Source organism: Eucyclogobius newberryi, unplaced genomic scaffold, assembly GCF_026437365.1.
Source record: "Eucyclogobius newberryi isolate DKJ021-1_F unplaced genomic scaffold, fEucNew1.0.hap1 SCAF_12, whole genome shotgun sequence".
Classification (NCBI taxonomy): domain Eukaryota; kingdom Metazoa; phylum Chordata; class Actinopteri; order Gobiiformes; family Gobiidae; genus Eucyclogobius; species Eucyclogobius newberryi.
This window is the reverse complement of record NW_027315746.1, coordinates 30304666-30322636: the sequence shown is the minus strand read 5'-3', so window position 1 is coordinate 30322636 and position 17971 is coordinate 30304666. Positions and strand designations below refer to the sequence as shown.

The window sequence follows — 17971 nt, the reverse complement described above, 5'->3', positions numbered from 1 at the left end:
TAAACATTTAGTGTGGGATTTATATTTGACATTAGTTTAATCAGGTGACGAATGCTTATCTAGATGCTTTCAATGTGAATGTTGAGAGGCATTTTGGTGCGGTTGATTTTATGGCTGCTTTTGGAGTTCTGGGTCCACAAGCAGCCCTCATCCTTGCTGAGACGTGCACATCAAAGCCTACCAGGGCCAGCTTTGAAATCATCCAAGAAGAGTGGAACTCTTTCAAGGAAGTGGTGTCTGGTCCCCTCAGTGGAGGTCTGTTAACATTTTCACTCAAGGTTTTAACACTATTTGGATAAGACACATGCAGATATTTTGTAACAATTGGCCTCAATATATGAGGAATTTAAGGTCTTGTACCCATTTTTGAGTCTCCTCTCCTCCGTCGCCTTGACAGTACCTGTGACATTTCAACAATGAAAAGGATAATTCAATATAAGCTTTTTATGAGCATTTTAATGGTACAGTATGTACCACCGGTGTGCTGTCATTTCCCCCGGTGCGACATTTCAAACCATACTGCATCACGGTCCCCCTCCTAAAGTTGCCGACCAAGGGGAAACACTGTTGGAGACCTGGAGTTAAAAATATTTGTTGAATTAAAATTTTAAAAAACATTCTGCTTTTATTAAATATATACATTAAAGAAGTAGAAGTCAAAATTAAATGAAATACTATTATGTATGCTATTAAATGTGTACTTTGAAAGGACTGTAACCACAACCGCACTTTGCTTCTCCAAACACACTTTACTCTGAGGGAGGAGCTACACGACACAAAACCTTCTCTTATTTTTACAGGCTCTTGTGTGTTGTTATTGCTCCCTCCGGAGAGAACTGATGACTGACTGTGTGCCATAAAAGGCATAACGCTCTTTTGTAATGAGGAGGATGATGCGAATAACTGCAAGTTTCAGTGAGAGCCATAGGATTTCAGCTCAATATAGAAAACTTTGTGGATTAACCGTCATCAAAATGTAATCAAATTCAGTTGGCCACAAAGCTCTGAGGAATGCAAGGGACTTAACTATTCCTTAATATACACATCTTTATTAAAGAGGCATGTACTTTCTGAACTGTTAATGTTATATAATAGTAGTCATCATATTGTAGAGTTTGTTTTATTCAACAAGTTCAATTAATCATATCTGTTAGCAATTGAACAACAACAAATGCTCATGTATGTGTTTAAAAAGACACACAATGTGTTTTCTGTTATATAGTTATAATCTATGATACCTGTGGATCGTCATTTATACTTTGGACATTCGAAATTGCAATATTGAGCCACAACAACTTAATAATAAACAAATCCGCTGATTTCCGACCTGCCCCTTTATGGTATTTCACCGTTTACGTCAAAACAAACATGCTGGAATCACTCTAAATACTTTGAGTAGATAAATGAAAGGATAAAACATCATAATATGGTTAAAAGCTCTTAAAAGTTAATAGGCTAACTACCTCTGCTTCCGAAGAGTGCACACGCTTTTTTGCTCGCTCCGCTTGCTATCGCTGTTTTCCTTATTTATTTTGCTTTTTAATCAGTTTTTGTCTTCCAAACATTTTTGCTTTAGACTTTTTCAAGTAAACCAAGGATTTTAAGAACCTTTTTCCAGTTTTAACGACATATCTGACGCCAGCGACATGTCCGGGAGAAGAAGGGAGAAAGACTGTGAACGCTGTCGGAAATATCAACAAGAAATTAATGAGCTGAAAACACGGATATTTGTTTTGGAATCTGAAAAAGTTCTTCACGATACCATTCCTGTGTCAACCGACGGTAAGAAGAGCACACTTTTTACAAGAAAAACTGCTACTTTCAACCTAAACCGCAGTGACTCTGTGTCGTTTCCAAAACTGTCTAAAAACCAGAAAGACCAGGCTGTTTCTTGGAACAAACTTGGAGTAAAGCCTAAACGATACAAAGATAACGTGAAGTCGCCTAAAATACAGCTCACCAACAGATTTTTACCACTTTCAGAGATGGAATTAAATGAAAAAAGGAAAGATGACGTGGCCAAAATACAGCGAGGAGGATCTGTGCCAGGAGCCAAGGTCACAAAGATTGTTTTAGTTGGGGACGGCGCGATAAGTCACGTGACGCCTGAAAATATAAACACACATTCTTTTCCAAGCGCCACTGTTTCTGAGATAACGTCACTCCTTCCAAATATTATGGCTAAGCATGGAGGAGCTAAACAGCTGATTATGCACGTGGGTGCAGTGGACATGCGGCGGGAACAGACTGAAGTTTTGAAAAAAGACTTCTTGAAGTTATTCGACGTGCTTGATAAAATGGAAATCAAAACATTCATAAGTGGACCTCTTCCAAACATCGACAGGAGGATAAACAAGTTTAGCCGGCTTCTTCAGCTGAACACATGGCTGTCCAAAGAGTGTTCCCCGAGAGGACTACACTACATTGAGAACTTCTATCTATTCTGGAAACGAGAGGACCTGTTTAAGAGAAATGGCCCCCACCTATGCAGAGGTGGAGTGAGGGTGCTGACAGAGAACCTGCTCCACGCTCTGAGGCATTGGACTGGGCCTGGACAGGGTCCTGAGCAGATAGTTAGAGAAGAGAGGAATGAGAGAAGAATTCCTGCTCCATCAGCCAGAGACCGAGCCAATGTTTCAACATCAAAAGCACCACAACCTGAGCCTCCACCAAAGGATTCATCAGCAGCTGCTCCACCACCACCAGCAAAGGATTCAGCTCCAGCTGCTCCGCATTCACCTCCACCGCCTCCAGCAAAGGAACAATCTTCAAAGGCCTTGGACCCATCTGTGACAAGCCCAACAACATCCCTGTCATCGCCCCTGCCTTCACACCAGCCCTGGGTTCCCCCTGCAACATCTACTCCCACTAAACTCATCCCCATCCCCGTCCTAACAAAAATAAATTGATTTGATGATTTGATTTGATTTGATAAAGATTCATCATTCTCCTTCTCATATCCACTCTCACCCATGGGCCTCAAATCAGGCATTAAGATGGCTCCACTCACGCCCAATATAGCAAGGGCTATGTCTTCCCTGCACAAGCCGACTACACCAACAAAAGCCCCACCACCCATCCCCCCTCGCCTCTCACCTGGTCCCAAACTCTCCTTGGCTACAAAAGCCCCACCACCCATCCAACCTCGCCTTTCACCTGGTATCTCCCATAGCTAGGATGCACTGGGTCTCAGCGTTGCCGGGACTTATTGTCACATTAAAAATCAAACCAACCCGGGGCCCTATGTAAAAAGAGCCCCCCCTAGTGCTATTTCTGTAGTCACATCATCACAGAGATGGAAAAACAAAATGCGAGTCAGGCCCAATCTGAGAAATGTGATTCATATTCCCTGTGAAAAGATAAAGCCCAGTCTCACTGAAACTAGTCTGAAACTTGCTGTGCTAAATGTCAGATCCTTATGTAACAAATCTCTCTTAATTAATAATTTTATTTCTTCTTATAATCTTGATTTTATGTTTTTAACTGAAACATGGCTTGACAAAAACACAGGAAATGTAGTTCTGATAGAATCTGCTCCACCCAACTTTAAGTTTGAATCTGAAACACGAGAAAACAAAAAAGGGGGTGGAGTCTGTGCTGTCTTTAGAGATGAAATAATTACCCGCAGGTTGTCTTTTGGGGTGTTTTCATCATTTGAGTATGTATCCTTTAAAATGGAGCTAAAACGGTCTCCATCCATTCTCTTCATTGTTTTATACAAGCCTCCCCAGCACTGCCAAAGTTTTATTGATGATTTTACTGAGATGCTTTCAGTCATATGCACAGACTTTGATGGTTTGGTCATTACAGGTGATTTTAATGTGCATGTTGATAATATTTGTGACAGAAACGCTAAAGAGCTTGATGCTGTCCTTGAAACCTTCAGTCTTACTCAGCATGTGAGCGGCCCCACCCACAGCAAAGGACACACTCTAGATCTCATAATTACAAAGGGGGTAAATATTTCAAATGTTAATGTGATCGATGTTGCTCTGTCTGATCATTTCTGTGTTTTCTTTGACCTGTCTATTTCTCCCAAACCTCCGGTTGGTCCTGCAGTTGTTCAGAGGAGACACATAAGTGATGGCACAGGTGCACTGTTTATGGAAATGATAAACTTTGAAAATGTCTCATGTTCTAATGTAAATGATTTGTTGAACTCTGTTACATCTAGTGTTTTGAATGTTCTGGACACCATCGCCCCTATAAAGGCTAAAATGGTTAAAAATAAGCAGAAGGCGCTGTGGAGAAATGATGATTCGGTCAGGGCACAGAAAAGGGAGTGCCGCAGGGCCGAACGGAAATGGCGCAAGTCAAAGCTCCAGGTTCAAAAAGAGATTTACAAAGAAAAACTGAACATGTACAACCTAATCTTATGTAGAACTAGGGAAAGATATTTTTCTGAAATAATTGGAAGCTGCAGTAACAACTCGCGTGTCCTGTTTGCCACAGTAAACAGATTAACAAACCCTCCAGCTCAGCTGCCGTTAGAACTCATTTCCACATCCAAGTGTAATGAGTTTGCATTATTCTTTAATGACAAAGTTCAGGGCATTAAAAATGCTATAAATCCCACAATGCAAAAAATTACCCTAAAACCACCAAGACACTTAGAGCTAACTCACTTTGCACCAGTAACTGACAAAACTGTCCATGAGATCATCACCAGTCTGAGTTCATCTACATGCTGCCTTGATGTGTTACCCACCAAATTTCTAAAGTCTGTGCTGAACAGTTTGTTAGCACCATTCACTCACATAGTTAACATGTCGCTTCAATCTGGAACATTCCCAATGTCTTTGAAAACTGCGGTCATAAAGCCTCTCCTAAAGAAGAGCAGTCTTGATGCCGCAGTACTGAGTCATTACCGGCCCATCTCTAATCTACCATTTTGGGGCAAAGTCCTTGAAAAGGTTGTTTACCAACAGCTCACAGATTTCCTCTTAATAAACAACTCATTTGATGTTTTTCAGTCAGGTTTTAGACCTCATCACAGCACTGAGACTGCTCTTGTCAAGGTGACAAATGACATCCGCCTGAACACTGACACGGGCAAAGCCTCAGTCTTAATTCTGTTAGATCTGAGTGCTGCTTTTGACACTGTCGATCATGGGATCCTCTTACAGAGACTAGAGGACTGGGTGGGCATCACTGGCACTGCCCTAAACTGGTTAAGGTCCTATCTGGAAGACAGGAAGTACTTTGTTGAAATTGGTAGCTGTGTCTCAGACCACATGACCCTGACCTGTGGAGTGCCCCAAGGGTCAGTCCTGGGTCCCCTTCTGTTCAACCTCTACATGCTGCCGTTGGGTCAGTTGATACGCAGTGAAAATGTGTCCTATCACAATTATGCAGACGACACTCAGATCTATGTTTCACTATCGGCAGGTGACTATGGACCAGTAGATTCACTCTGTCACTGCATCCAACAGATCAGTGTGTGGATGCAAAACAACTTTCTCCAGCTGAACTCAGACAAGACTGAAATAATCGTTTTTGGCCCACAGAAACAAAGAGAAAGTGTTAGCGGTCACCTCCAGAGTCTCGCTCTAAAACCTACAAACCAAATTATAAATCTGGGGGTAATAATGGACTCAGACTTGAACTTTAATAGCCACGTCAAATCAATAACATCAGCAGCTTTTTACCATCTAAAAAACATTGCCAAAATCAAAAATATACTGTCAAAACCAGATTTAGAGAGACTTATCCACGCGTTTGTCTCCAGTAGATTAGACTATTGTACTCTCCAAACGAGCTGTAAAACAGCTGCAGTACATCCAGAACGCTGCTGCTCGGGTCCTGACCAGAACCAGGAAGTATGAGCACATTAGTCCTGTTCTCAGGTCTCTGCACTGGCTCCCTGTGGCTCAGAGAATAGACTTTAAAGCAGCTCTGCTTGTGTACAAGTCTCTCCATGGCCTAGCACCAAAGTACATCTTGGATATGTTAGTGCCATATGAACCATCTCGGACTCTGAGGACCTCAGGGACCGGCCTCCTGCTGGTGCCCAGAGTCAGGACAAAACATGGGGAATCTGCGTTTCAGTTTTATGCAGCTAAAATCTGGAACAGTCTTCCTGAAGTTGTGAGACAGGCTTCTACTCTGACAATGTTCAAATCTAAGCTAAAAACAGTTTTGTTTAGCTGCGCATATGACTGAAAGGAGTTTTTCTTTGCACTCTTCTCTTTTGTTTGTGATTTTATTAGTTTAGAAAATCAGTTGGATTGATAATTTTGAATTTAGTTCATTTTATTGTAGTTAATTTTTATCTTTGCACTCTTCTCTTTTGTTTGTGATTTTATTAGTTTAGAAAATCAGTTGGATTGATAATTTTTAATTTAGTTAATTTTATTGTATTTCTGTAATTTCTTTGTGATTTGAAAGCATTTTTCCTGCTGTGTGAAGCACTTTGAATTGCCTTGTGTATGAAATGTGCTCTACAAATTAACTTGCCTTGCCTTGCCTAGTGCATAATTTGTCACCATCACATGAAACATTTAGTGGTCAGAAGTATCAACATTAGTCTTATGTTGACTATAGTGCAGCGAATTTGTCAGATCAAAGACCTTCACTCGCCACTATTGTCAGCAGAGGGCACTAGTAGATGTGTAGGGATGGCTTATAAAAATTGATAATATCACCCAATTGTAGTTTTGGAACAATGCAAATTAGAAAATTTAATACTCAACAATGAGAAAGTCGTGTACGCGCAGAGCTGAGAAGTGCCAGTCTCTGTCCATGTACGCACCCACAGCCAACAACTCGGCAGCACTTCTCCTGTCTTTGACAAAAGCCTATACCTTCAGTAAATATGCTCTTAATGATATGTACCTACTTAAAGGCGGTATGGACGATTTTTCGGCGATTTGAGAACGCAGGCGGAAGTGCGCATGCGCACTCCCCCGTTCGGACTGATACAACACACACGTGCGTTTGTTTATTAGCGCAACGGAGCACATCGCATCATCGTCTCCCGTAGATTTCTGTCCACTACTGCGTCAGCTCGAACTGTCTTTCTCCGTCTTCATTTTGCCCCGTACACTGAGGGAACTATATTATGATAGATCCATGCACTTAGACGCGCGGAAACGTGGGGACGAGCCTGACGCGGCTGCAGGTGAGCGGTAGGTGCGTTTTATGATTGATACGTGGCAGGACTAATGATTTATCCACGCCACGAGGAAATATGATAAAAAATTTGCTGAAAAAAATCGTCCATACCACCTTTAAGCTCTATGACCCGCATGGGGAGGACATCAACACCATCACAGAGTGCATCACGGACTACATCTACTTCTGTTTTGAGAACACTGTTCCCTCCCGGACGGTGCGGTGTTTTCCAAACAACAAGCCGTGGATTAACCGTGAACTCTCTGCTGAAGGAGAAGAAGAGAACCTTCAGGTCAGGGAACAAGGAGGAGCTGAGGACTGTGCAGAAGGAGCTGAGGAGGAAGATCAGGCAAGTCCAGCTCAATCCTGGGCTGCGCTCTGGACTCGGTGCAGGAGGTGGGGGACAGAAGGGTCCTGGCTAGATTCACATCTATGCTGGACCATGAGTGTCGGACACTCAGCTTCAGTGAGAGACTGATCCACCCTCGCTGTGTGAAGGAGAGATTTCGCAGGTCTTTCCTTCCTGCTGCTGTCAGACTTTATAACAAACACTGTTAGTCCTGAAAACTAGCAATATGACAGTATTGCTAGTTTTACTGTCGGGATTCATGTGCAATTACTGTGCAATTCATGTGCAATTCATGTGCAATTACAGTCGTGACACATATTCATGTGCAATTACTGTCGTGATCACATGCAATGGTATTTATTTATTTATTTATCTATTTATCTTTATTATTTTTCCCCTCCATCCCTTGTTGGGAAATGGGAGGTTTTGTCTATAGGAGTTTTTGTTTATAAGAGATCTTCTACTGAGAGTGTTTTTCAAACTTCCTATAAGTGATCTGTTCTTTTCCTCTGTATCTACCTCTGTATCTACCTGCGTTGCAACAATGAAATTTCCCCATGTGTGGACAATAAAGGATTATCTTATCTTATCTTAAACATCCTCTGTGTCCACATTCGGATCCAGTAGTAAGTCTGTGTGATAAATCTATCAGGAAAAAAAATTATATCCAGGGCCACAGCTAGCCATTTGGGTGCCCTAGACAGAAACGCTCAGTGGCGCCCACATGCCCCCAACCCACTTAGAACGTGTAAGAAATACATAGTTTGATGTCTGCGCACACCACAGTGTCAGCTCTGCGGTTCGCAGCTCTAGCTTGTGTTGTTTCATTCTCTCTTTTTCCCAGTTTCTAATTGAATGTGATAAATTTTCATCATCTAAAGACCATTTTGCTCAATGTGGTTTGTAGAATACGTATGCGGATCAAAACTGTTCCCAGGTGTGCCATCTGCTCATCTGTTTGTTTCTGTTTAAACTGACTTGTCCCTGCGTATCTCAAACTTGCTATGGAGATGCTGCCCTGTACACCAGACAGGTAGCCTCCAATATTGTGGGCTGCGACTCCTGAGGAGTTCCACCTCCTCCCATTGGGATAAGTGTTCCAAGTGCCAAGCTGCAGAACAAAGTGTTATAGGAACAGTTGTGTCCCATCAGCAGCCATGCTTCTGAACTAATCTTATGGGATTTAATTTTTGTAAGGTATTTATTAATGTGTCTTACGCCAATATGAGTGACTGTCCAATTATGTGTTTTTCATGTTATTGTCATTATTATATTGATGCCAAAAATCAGAAAATTGCTGCACAACAATTAATGTAACTATGGAACAAATAAATTCAACTTAACTGAAACTGAAAAGTGGATTGATCCTATAGTGTTCCCTTACATCCTCTAATCCCTCTTTTAACATTTCACCTTTTAACATGAAAACTACGTTATTTTTTTATCAGGGGTTTTCAACTGTTTAAAAAAATAATGACACCATTGACACTTCCATACATTTCTCATGGATAATATTTTTAAAAAATGAAAAATACCGTTATACCATAATGCATTTGTTTTTTTCTAATTAAACAGGAGGCCAGAGCAGCGTTACACAGTAAAGCACATTTACTAGCATGCTAATAGTGCACTTCCTGGTTCTTAGACAATAAAAATTGTTCAAAACTGCTAGATACAGACAGCACACTGTGGTTTCATTTTGACTCCAGGAGCTGCTTTTCCAATATAGCTGTATTGCAGCAAAATAAATTGAAGTTATAAAACATCCAAATGTATTCCAAAGCCACAACACATAAAAACACTGAACTGATCTTCTCCAGCGGCCTTTAAACTGGCTTGTATATGAGGAGCAGATGTTTCCCCTCATATCCATCTAAGGAGAAGGCCTACATTCTCTGCACGTTGTCTCGGGCACTTGACTTGGGATAAGGGTCTACTAAATCTCGCACCCGGAGCTCTGGGTGCTGCGTCATGTGTTCAAGTTCAGAAATACACACCGGCCTCCCTTTCCTCCGTGCTGGGTTAAATGCACAAAGGGAGCTGCAGCCTTCATGACAGAGTGGTGAAAGGTCAGTCCAAAAGGCCCTGTGCGTGTTAAAAGAGTCAGAGGAGGATAATTTAGGAAGCCCAGGGGTGACGTGTTATGAGGCGGAAAAGGGCACAGTTTCTTGCAGATGTGCTTAATTTGCTGCAACATAAAATAAATGGGAAAGTTATTGGTTGTTGCTCAAATCCTATTGCATGGCAAAAATATAATTTAAAAGGTCCATTATTTTGCAATGATTATCCAACCAACACCAAAATGTAAACATGGAGCACTACTCCCTGCTGCTGATATTTGCCTTTAAAATCTCTTTTTCACAAAATCCACTCAGTAAAATGTTGTTTATCTAATGTCAACAAAATAAAGCAGGGCATTTAATCCGTTTTTTTTTTTTTTTTTTTCAGATTTAGATGTTCCATTACATATCCATTATCCATATACAATTCTTTACATGTAAAATGCCTTTGATTGTGTTCCCTTGAAGTGTCTCATCTTAAAAGTTAGAAATTAAAGTTTAGAGGAAAAACCTTTTACATTACGGTAATTCATTTTCTAAACTATATTGCCAAATAATCCAGTCTCTGTCACACTCTGGGAACTGTGCTGTCTGTAAATTGCATATTATAATTTCTAAATTAAAAAAAAATGTGATTTCCGATTCTTTAGAACTTTTATACCAGGTTCACAACATGTTTTTTCTTTCTTTCTTCTCCATTGATCATAATCTTGCTATTTCTGAAGCTGACAACATCCTGTAGGCAAAGGTCAGAACATATTTCTCCTTCCTACCATTTTTGTCCCTCTACGTAGACCTTTTAGAATCATAAGCAGAACTAAATCCTATATGTTATACTTGTGACATACAAACTAGAAAACTCCAACAAAACAAACTCAATTTGTGCATAAGCAGATGATGACACGCTACTACAAAAAGAAAGATATGCAATAAAATGGATGAACAGAGAGGTAAGCAGACCTCCACTGAACTAAGACTAGACCACAGCCCATCCATCTATCGCTAATATGTTTTGAATAATCATATGACTGTCAGACAGAACATGGGATTTCAAAAACCTCAGCTCATACGCACCACCAAACATGCAAATCACATTTATACAGCACATTTCTAAATTCACGGCACTCAAAGAGCTTTCCATCATTCATACACCAGAGATGTTGCCCTGTGACTTTAAAAACTGTTGGCAGTAGAGTGGGCACAGTTGTTAAATAAGGCAATAAGGCATAAGAGCAACCATAGCAAGACATGTTGTATTGAAGTAAAGTAAAAATGTAGTAAATTGTGTGATGAAATGATGAAGCAAAGGTGTGTAGAGTGTATAAAACACAGGTATAAATAAAACAGAGGTACACCTCTGTATACAGCATTTGGATATTTAATTTATTTATTTTCACTGCACTTCTATTTCCATACTTAATAAAAAAAAAAGGGCCAGACATGTCTTATACATTGATACCACTATTAACCCTAACCCGAACAATATATTGTCTGTAAAAACACACTTTTTGGCAATAGAATGTAATTTTCAACACAAAATAATAGTAGTTTATTTAATATTACAATGTAGTCTTATACTAGTTCTGACCATTCAAAACTATTCAGTTTGATTTGGTTATGTATGTGATTATTTATTTTTTTATTGATACTTTAGTGTCAATAGGTATGATTCAAACATACAAGACAACACAATTGTTTTTTTCAAATCCTCATTACCCTCACAGAGGGTTATGACATAGAAAGCGTTTAAACATCTGATAAAGGCAGAAGAATGTTTGTGTAAATAGTACAGCTAATAAAGTTGGTTGGTTTGGATATGTGTGTTATAAAAGAGGGCAGGGGAGATCCAGTGTTTAGTCTCCAGCAAATGATGCATACAGCTGGCAACCAGGCGTTCTTGGATGCAGCTGAAGTAGGTTATAATGGGCGAATAATGGGCCATGAGAGCAGCAGGAGGTAAATATATATTAAAATATCACCAATTTGACTTTTTTAAATTCTGATAACAGAAAGGATTATGCTAAAACACCACCAGCAATGTCAGTGCAATGTCAGCGATGAGCAGAATAAGAACATGTTTAGTATCAATCAATCTATGCATACAAATGTTGGATAGGCATACACTTTTAGGGAGTGGGTTGGGACAAGATTTCGCAAGATAAAATTTCCCCGAGATTGCGCAGACATGTGGGAAATGATCTTGTGAGTTTGCATTTGGATTGAACAAAAAAGGATTAACGCTAGTGAGTTGTTGTGTATATCTTGTAAAGCGGTAGCAGCGGATCAATCTCTATCTATCTAAGTATGTAAAAGCTCTATGAGTAAGAAATGCTAAAAACATTCATTGGACCGCACCATTTGATTATTAAATTATGTCCAAATCTTGTCTTGTCTCGTGAACCCATACCTCGTTTTGTGGGGTTTGCATGGGAACTGCATTCTCTGTGGTATATTAAACTGTGGCTGTGTCCAAACATTGCATTCAAATTGGGACAAAACTGTAACTAAACCGGGCACTAAACCCAGATTGGAACAGGACCAAACCAAGTGAACATTAACACTGGGTAGACCCAGGACAGATTAATTATGTAATTTCTTATGTTTATTTTTTATTATGACAAATAATATTACCAAATACAATCAACAAAAACGTATTCACTTTTCTTTTTTAACTTTTACTTAATGAGAAACTTCTAAATGGAATGGAATAAATCAACAGTAAGAGAGAATGGTGATGCAGTAATGGACAAAGAAAAGAGAAAATGTTTATCCATTGTATAAACTGTCTGGATTTTATGGAATCCCCAAAAATACCAACAATTAAACCGATTCATGAGTGAAATTTAGTTACCATGCAATAAATGACAGGGGGAAAACATAGAGTAAACTTGAGCTGTTCTAGTTACCGCCGGCGTTTCTGAATGATGTCGATGGGCCGGTTGACCGCGCAGGGCGACCCCCACTTGTTGGCGCTCCTCGGTCCCATCCCGGCCAGACAGTTGGGCACGCTCATCTCTTATCCCAGTATCCCAGAAGCGTATTAATAATTAGTTTCCTTCTTTTGTTTAAAATCTTCTAAATTCTACCTCCTCACCCTCCTCCTCCTCTCCTGCGCTTCCTCTTCAGCTCCGGACCATCCCTGGCCGGTGCGTTGCCTGCACTACCAGCCCGCTTCCTCTGCTGCCGCGCCGGTTCAGGAGAGCTCATTCCTTCCACTGGACAGCTGCGGGTTAGACGCCTCCGAAGGTCCGAGCTACCATCGCGGCAAGGAACGCTATCTCTCGCCTTGCATCTGAGTGGAGTTCCTAGATCCTGCAGTGTAAGCTTCAAAGTGCTGATGTGTCCGGTTGCCCGCGCGCACGTTCCTCTCACCTCCTCACAGACCTCGGACAAACTTGCAGGCTAGAGCGTTTGTGCGGCCACAGAAGAGCGTGTGCGTCACTGTGGGCATGTGATCCGGCAAGTGTCTGTCCTTCTGCCTGTGTAGTGAAGCAGAGGAGGGGGAGTGTGCAGGGGGAGAGGGGGGGAGGAAGAAGGGGTTTGGTTGGAGTGAGCTCAGAGCTGAGAAAAGGAGGCGGGATTCTAGAGATTCACAAATGTGCTGGCTGGTTTAACCCCGTCAAGACTGCAGGGTTGTCTAATGGAGCTGAAGACCTCCGCTGTCTATGGGGTTTCCTTGTTTCTAAAAATACATTATTTTTTATATCCTCAAATACTCATCTGCTGCATTAAGTTAAAACTCAGAACATTAAATAATCATATTTTAAATACATATACACCTTTTTCTATACTCGGGTCCTCTACTAGAGGCCTGGGAGCTTGAGGGTTCTTCAGTATCTGTTCCTTGCACTGCAGTTGTCTGATGTTTTTCAAAGGATCTGCTGTAGCCGCTCCTCCAGTTTGGGGGTCACTGCCCTGAGTGACCAATGACCACGGGCTTTGAGTGAGGTCATTGAGACAATCCCGCACATGTCTGCAGGGTGTAAGATGTTGGCACGGAACGCATACATGGAGTGCCATAACAAAGTTGCTGGCATAGTGTACACATAGTGTGAACATCTGTGCCCAGTATGGACTGAATAGCCCAAGTTTAGATCCTGTGGGACTTGCAGACACAGACTGACAGAATGGTAATGGCAAACCAACCAGATATTGTGCTGGTAGATAAACTGCAGAGGAAAGCCGTGGCTGACGTGGCAACACCAAGTGAGGAAAAAAGAACATGAGGATCTGGAGAAGGCATAGAAGGTGATGGTGAATGTGCTGCCCATGGTCGTTGGAGCACTCGGGGCAGTGACCCGCAAACTGTTGGAGTGGCTACAACAGATCCCTGGGGAAAAAACATCAGAAAAGTGCAGTTGAACACAGATACTCTAAAGCTCCCTAGTAGAGGACGTGAGCTTAGAAAAATGGGTGAGACCACCCGTGGAAGGTGGGAAGGGTCCATTGTAAGCGCTTTCCCCATAGAGTGTAATGTAAAAACAAACTGCTGGTGTTTGGCTGACTGTAAAAAACAGCTTCTTCTTTAGATTCAGTTTACTCTGCTTAAGCAACTGATTGATTTTCCCCCATTAACTTGAGCCTACCTAAAGCACTGGAGATGAATTAATCTAGTTCTCATCTGGACATCGGCTGCAATGCCCAGGCTGCGTGTCACAAGGACACTGTTACACACTGACACAGGACAATCTGAATCTTCCAACTGTTACTAACCATGGCCATACCAACTTGTCAATGCCTGATCTCATCAGATCTCAGAGCCTGGTTAGTACTTGGATGGGAGACTACTGGAACTCCAATTGCCCCAAGGGGGTATGGTGGTGTATGAATGAGAGAGTGAGAGTGAATGTGTAACAACGGATAGAAATTAGCCCATGGCTAAAATGATGAATGAGTCCTTTTGTGCTCTGGGGCACCCATTGTTCCCGACAGGTGCCCTTGAACATTGGATTTAAATGTATGATCAAAATTATGCATTTATTTATTTACCTACATAGCGTATTCTAATGTTTGTAAAGTTTTATTGGAGACTCAGTCCTCTTTTCTATATGTGCTACATAAAGCATTCTTAATATTTAATAACCTTAAACACTACCTTATAAAAATAGCTTGAGTAGATAATCCTTTTTGCAGTGTGTTGCAGGTTCTATGGACTCCCACAGACAAATGCAGTTAGCTCTGTTAGCACGGCTACCCGTGTTGTGTAAAGAGATTGATGTCAGTGCGGTATGATGGGGTATTAGTGTAAGCAGATGAGACACAGGCCCGTCCCCTATACATAATGTCCTCTCTCTCTAACGGACTTATGGAGGTCACTCAGGGCCCGGGGCGCTGCTTCTGAAGAGCACAAATACACAAAGTAAACATTAAAACCTACAACCCGGATGACTAGCGGGACCAGCCGGCACGACATTTAAAAAGGAAATATTTGACAAGAGGGCAGTGAAGTGAAGCATGCGTTTGGAGCCACAAGAATCAAACAATGTGTCCTCCTACAGAAACATATTTATAAGTGGGATATAATGTAGCAGAGAGTTTTGTGACTTTAGCATATGTATTTATTATTAAATTTCATATTTAGTCTTTGATCTTTCTCAGAGAATGTGAGCTGTTGGGGGTTGGGTTTTTGAACATAATAGTAATATCTCTCATAATATAAACTTAAAGGCACAACACAGTACATAGCTTTTTATTAAAAAATAGGCTAAAACAAAAGTATGTTTTTTTTTTATTGCACTAAAATTAATATAATATGCTGTGAGAGGGCTTGCATCTCCACAAACCTGCCTGGAGGAGGAGCTTCCTGCTTGTTTCCATGGACATGTTCCTTCAGCTATAATATTCTAAACTATGGTATAAACTGTTTTATCTCTATGGAGAATGTTTAGATGGTTAGATGTTTAGACTATGTTCAAAACCAGGTGGCCTTCCTGTACATGCTATGCTCTTATAGCGTTTCATACTGCATGACAGCATGGGCCAGCCACAAAGAAATTTGGTTCTCTTTACAACCATGCAATCAAAATTATGGCTAGAAAACATATCAACAATCATGATTTATTGAGTTTTGAAAGCTTAAGTAACTTGCTTTCTTAAATGATGTTTCAAATGTAATAATAACTTGGCGCCTAAACCACTCAGTACATTAATTAAGAAGATAATATAGCAGCAGAGTGATAAGAGGCTCCTTAAACCAAAACTGTAAAACCCCACAATGCAAAACTGTAAAACCCCACAAATCATCCATTTCCTATGAGAGCTTACCAGAGAGTCTTACCAAATATCAGAGCCCTTTTTTTTTGGATAGGAATCTGGCTCACGTCAAATGAAAAAAATTAAATAAAAACCTGATCTACATCTCTGAACTGACTTCTGAACGCTCTTGCCGAAAGCCATCGGGATGTTAAAAAATACTTCACGCTGGTCATAGCTTCACAACTGTGGAAAAATCTGAGTTGTGTTGAATCCAGAAAAGCACAGTCCTCTTTCTCATCCACAATGTACAGAGTGTCAATGTGTGCATTTGTGAAAACACCCAAACCATGTTTGTTTTGGGTGTTTTCACTTCCACCAAAACCACAATGCTGCTCTGTGATTGGTTCCAGTCCCACCTGTGAGCCCTAAATCTTGCTGGCAAGGCTAGTGTATTTAGGCAGGAGGCTCTTTTGCAGACATTGTTTTGCTTGTGCTTCAGACTGAATGAGATGTGCGTGAGTTTTGACCACGGCCCTGTTCAAGCATGCCCTTCCTGACAGAGCGAAAGCAGTGGGAGAGATATGAATGGATCAGAAGCAGAGGGACACTCTGGGAACAAAAAACAAAAGCATCTGACACATGAAGCTCTATCAGGCACTCTTATTCTGCCATTGAAACTGCTTGTGGAGCAAGTTTAAGAGCAAGCTGTCTGGTAAGGTCCGGGCTACATGTTGCAAGGTGCGTAATGACATATGCACGTGTCCAAGCGCTTGATTAAGCTAAACCTCGCTCATGTGAAGGAGGAGTTTTCTCTCAGGTCTGATCGCTGTTTCATAAATCCATTTACAGATTCAGAGGATGTAGGGTCACAGACACAGACTGATACGCAGCAGTGGCTGGTTTATTCAGAAACATTTTATATTCTTATTAGTGTAAATGTGTAAAATAATAATATATATATACATTTATGACAGCAGCGGCTGGTCCATTACGGGCGCTGGGGCGCCGCCCCCCCTGTCAATCTGCCAACTACGTCAATTTTTTTTTGTGTCTAAAAACAATATAATTTATTCAAAAATATCTTATATTCTTATTAGTGTAAATGTGTAAAATAATAATATGTATCCATATATATATATCTATAAATAGATATAGATGTATACTTTGTTTGCACGCCGCGTGGTCCACTTTTCTACGTTCTCGTGGGGCGGTTTGAAAAGCGCCCCAGTGCCCCATAGAAAAGCAATGGGGATTTTTAGCCAATCAAATCACAATCAAAAGTAACTATGGTTTTCTCCATAGGAAAATAGCGACTATGGGGCGCTCCAGAAAGCGCCCTTTTGAACGTAGTAGTTACGCCATGGAGCTACACTTTTTACACTAGAACCTGAGGCATGTGCGCGCGCCTACGCGGAAGTGCCACACACGCCGTGTTTTCCGTCTTAAAACTGCATCTACAGACGTCTGTGTACAAAAGGTACGTCCAAAACGACTCAGAATGAGCTCCTCGACTGTTTTCTGGCTTTATTCGTGTTGAAATGTTGAGCCGAGACATGTGATCTGTCAAACCCCGTGCTCCGTTACCATGACAACAAACAGCAGTTTTTGTTTTGTTTATTACTTGCATAAGGCTAACGCTAAGCATTAAGTATTGCTTAACTTCTAATGATAAAAATATGCTTTTGTTATTAGAAAACCCATGAAAGAAAGCTATAAATGACAACTTTCCATACAGCAATAATGGCTGATGATCCATACAGTCAATGTTAAAAAATTCAATTTTGGACATTCGATAACAAAAACACGGTCATGTGAAATAGCCCTCCCTATTTGTACCACCAGCCGCCACTGATATATGATATTATTTGTTTGCGCGCAGTGCGGTCTGCTGCGTGGCGCAGCCTGCGTCACTTTTCCACGTTCCAGTGGGGCGGTTTGAAATGCGCCCCAGAGCCCCATAGAAAAGCAATGGGGATTTTTAGCCAATCAAATCACAATCAAATGTCACTATGGCTCCAGAAAGCGCCCATTTTAATCATGGATCTATGGATTTTAACGTAGTAGTTACGCCATGGAGCTACGTTTTTTACGTTAGAGACAGAGGAATGTGCGCACGCCGTAAGTGGAGGTGCCACACGGCGTGTTTTCCATGTTTACGTCTTAAAACTGGATCTACAGACGTCTGTGTACAAAAGGTACGTCCAAAACGACTTAGAATGAGCTCCTCGACTGTTTTCTGGCTTTATTCGTGTTG

The 17971-nt window shown here is 41.1% G+C and overlaps 1 protein-coding gene across 8 annotated transcripts in view; it reads right to left on the bottom strand.

Annotated features, from left to right (window-relative positions):
• Positions 1–17971, bottom strand: part of pde4ca (phosphodiesterase 4C, cAMP-specific a) — a 119775-nt gene that overhangs the window by 53366 nt on the left and 48438 nt on the right. For 2 of the 8 annotated variants that reach the window (XM_072441879.1, XM_072441881.1), the window contains exon 1: positions 12429–12898. The exons of 5 other annotated variants lie outside the window; for them this stretch is intronic. In XM_072441879.1, the coding sequence (XP_072297980.1) occupies positions 12429–12535 (107 nt within the window). In that variant the 5' untranslated portion in view covers positions 12536–12898. Of the gene's footprint in view, positions 1–12428; positions 12899–17971 lie in introns of those variants that run through there. One more of the 8 variants, XM_072441878.1, reaches the window with a different exon arrangement.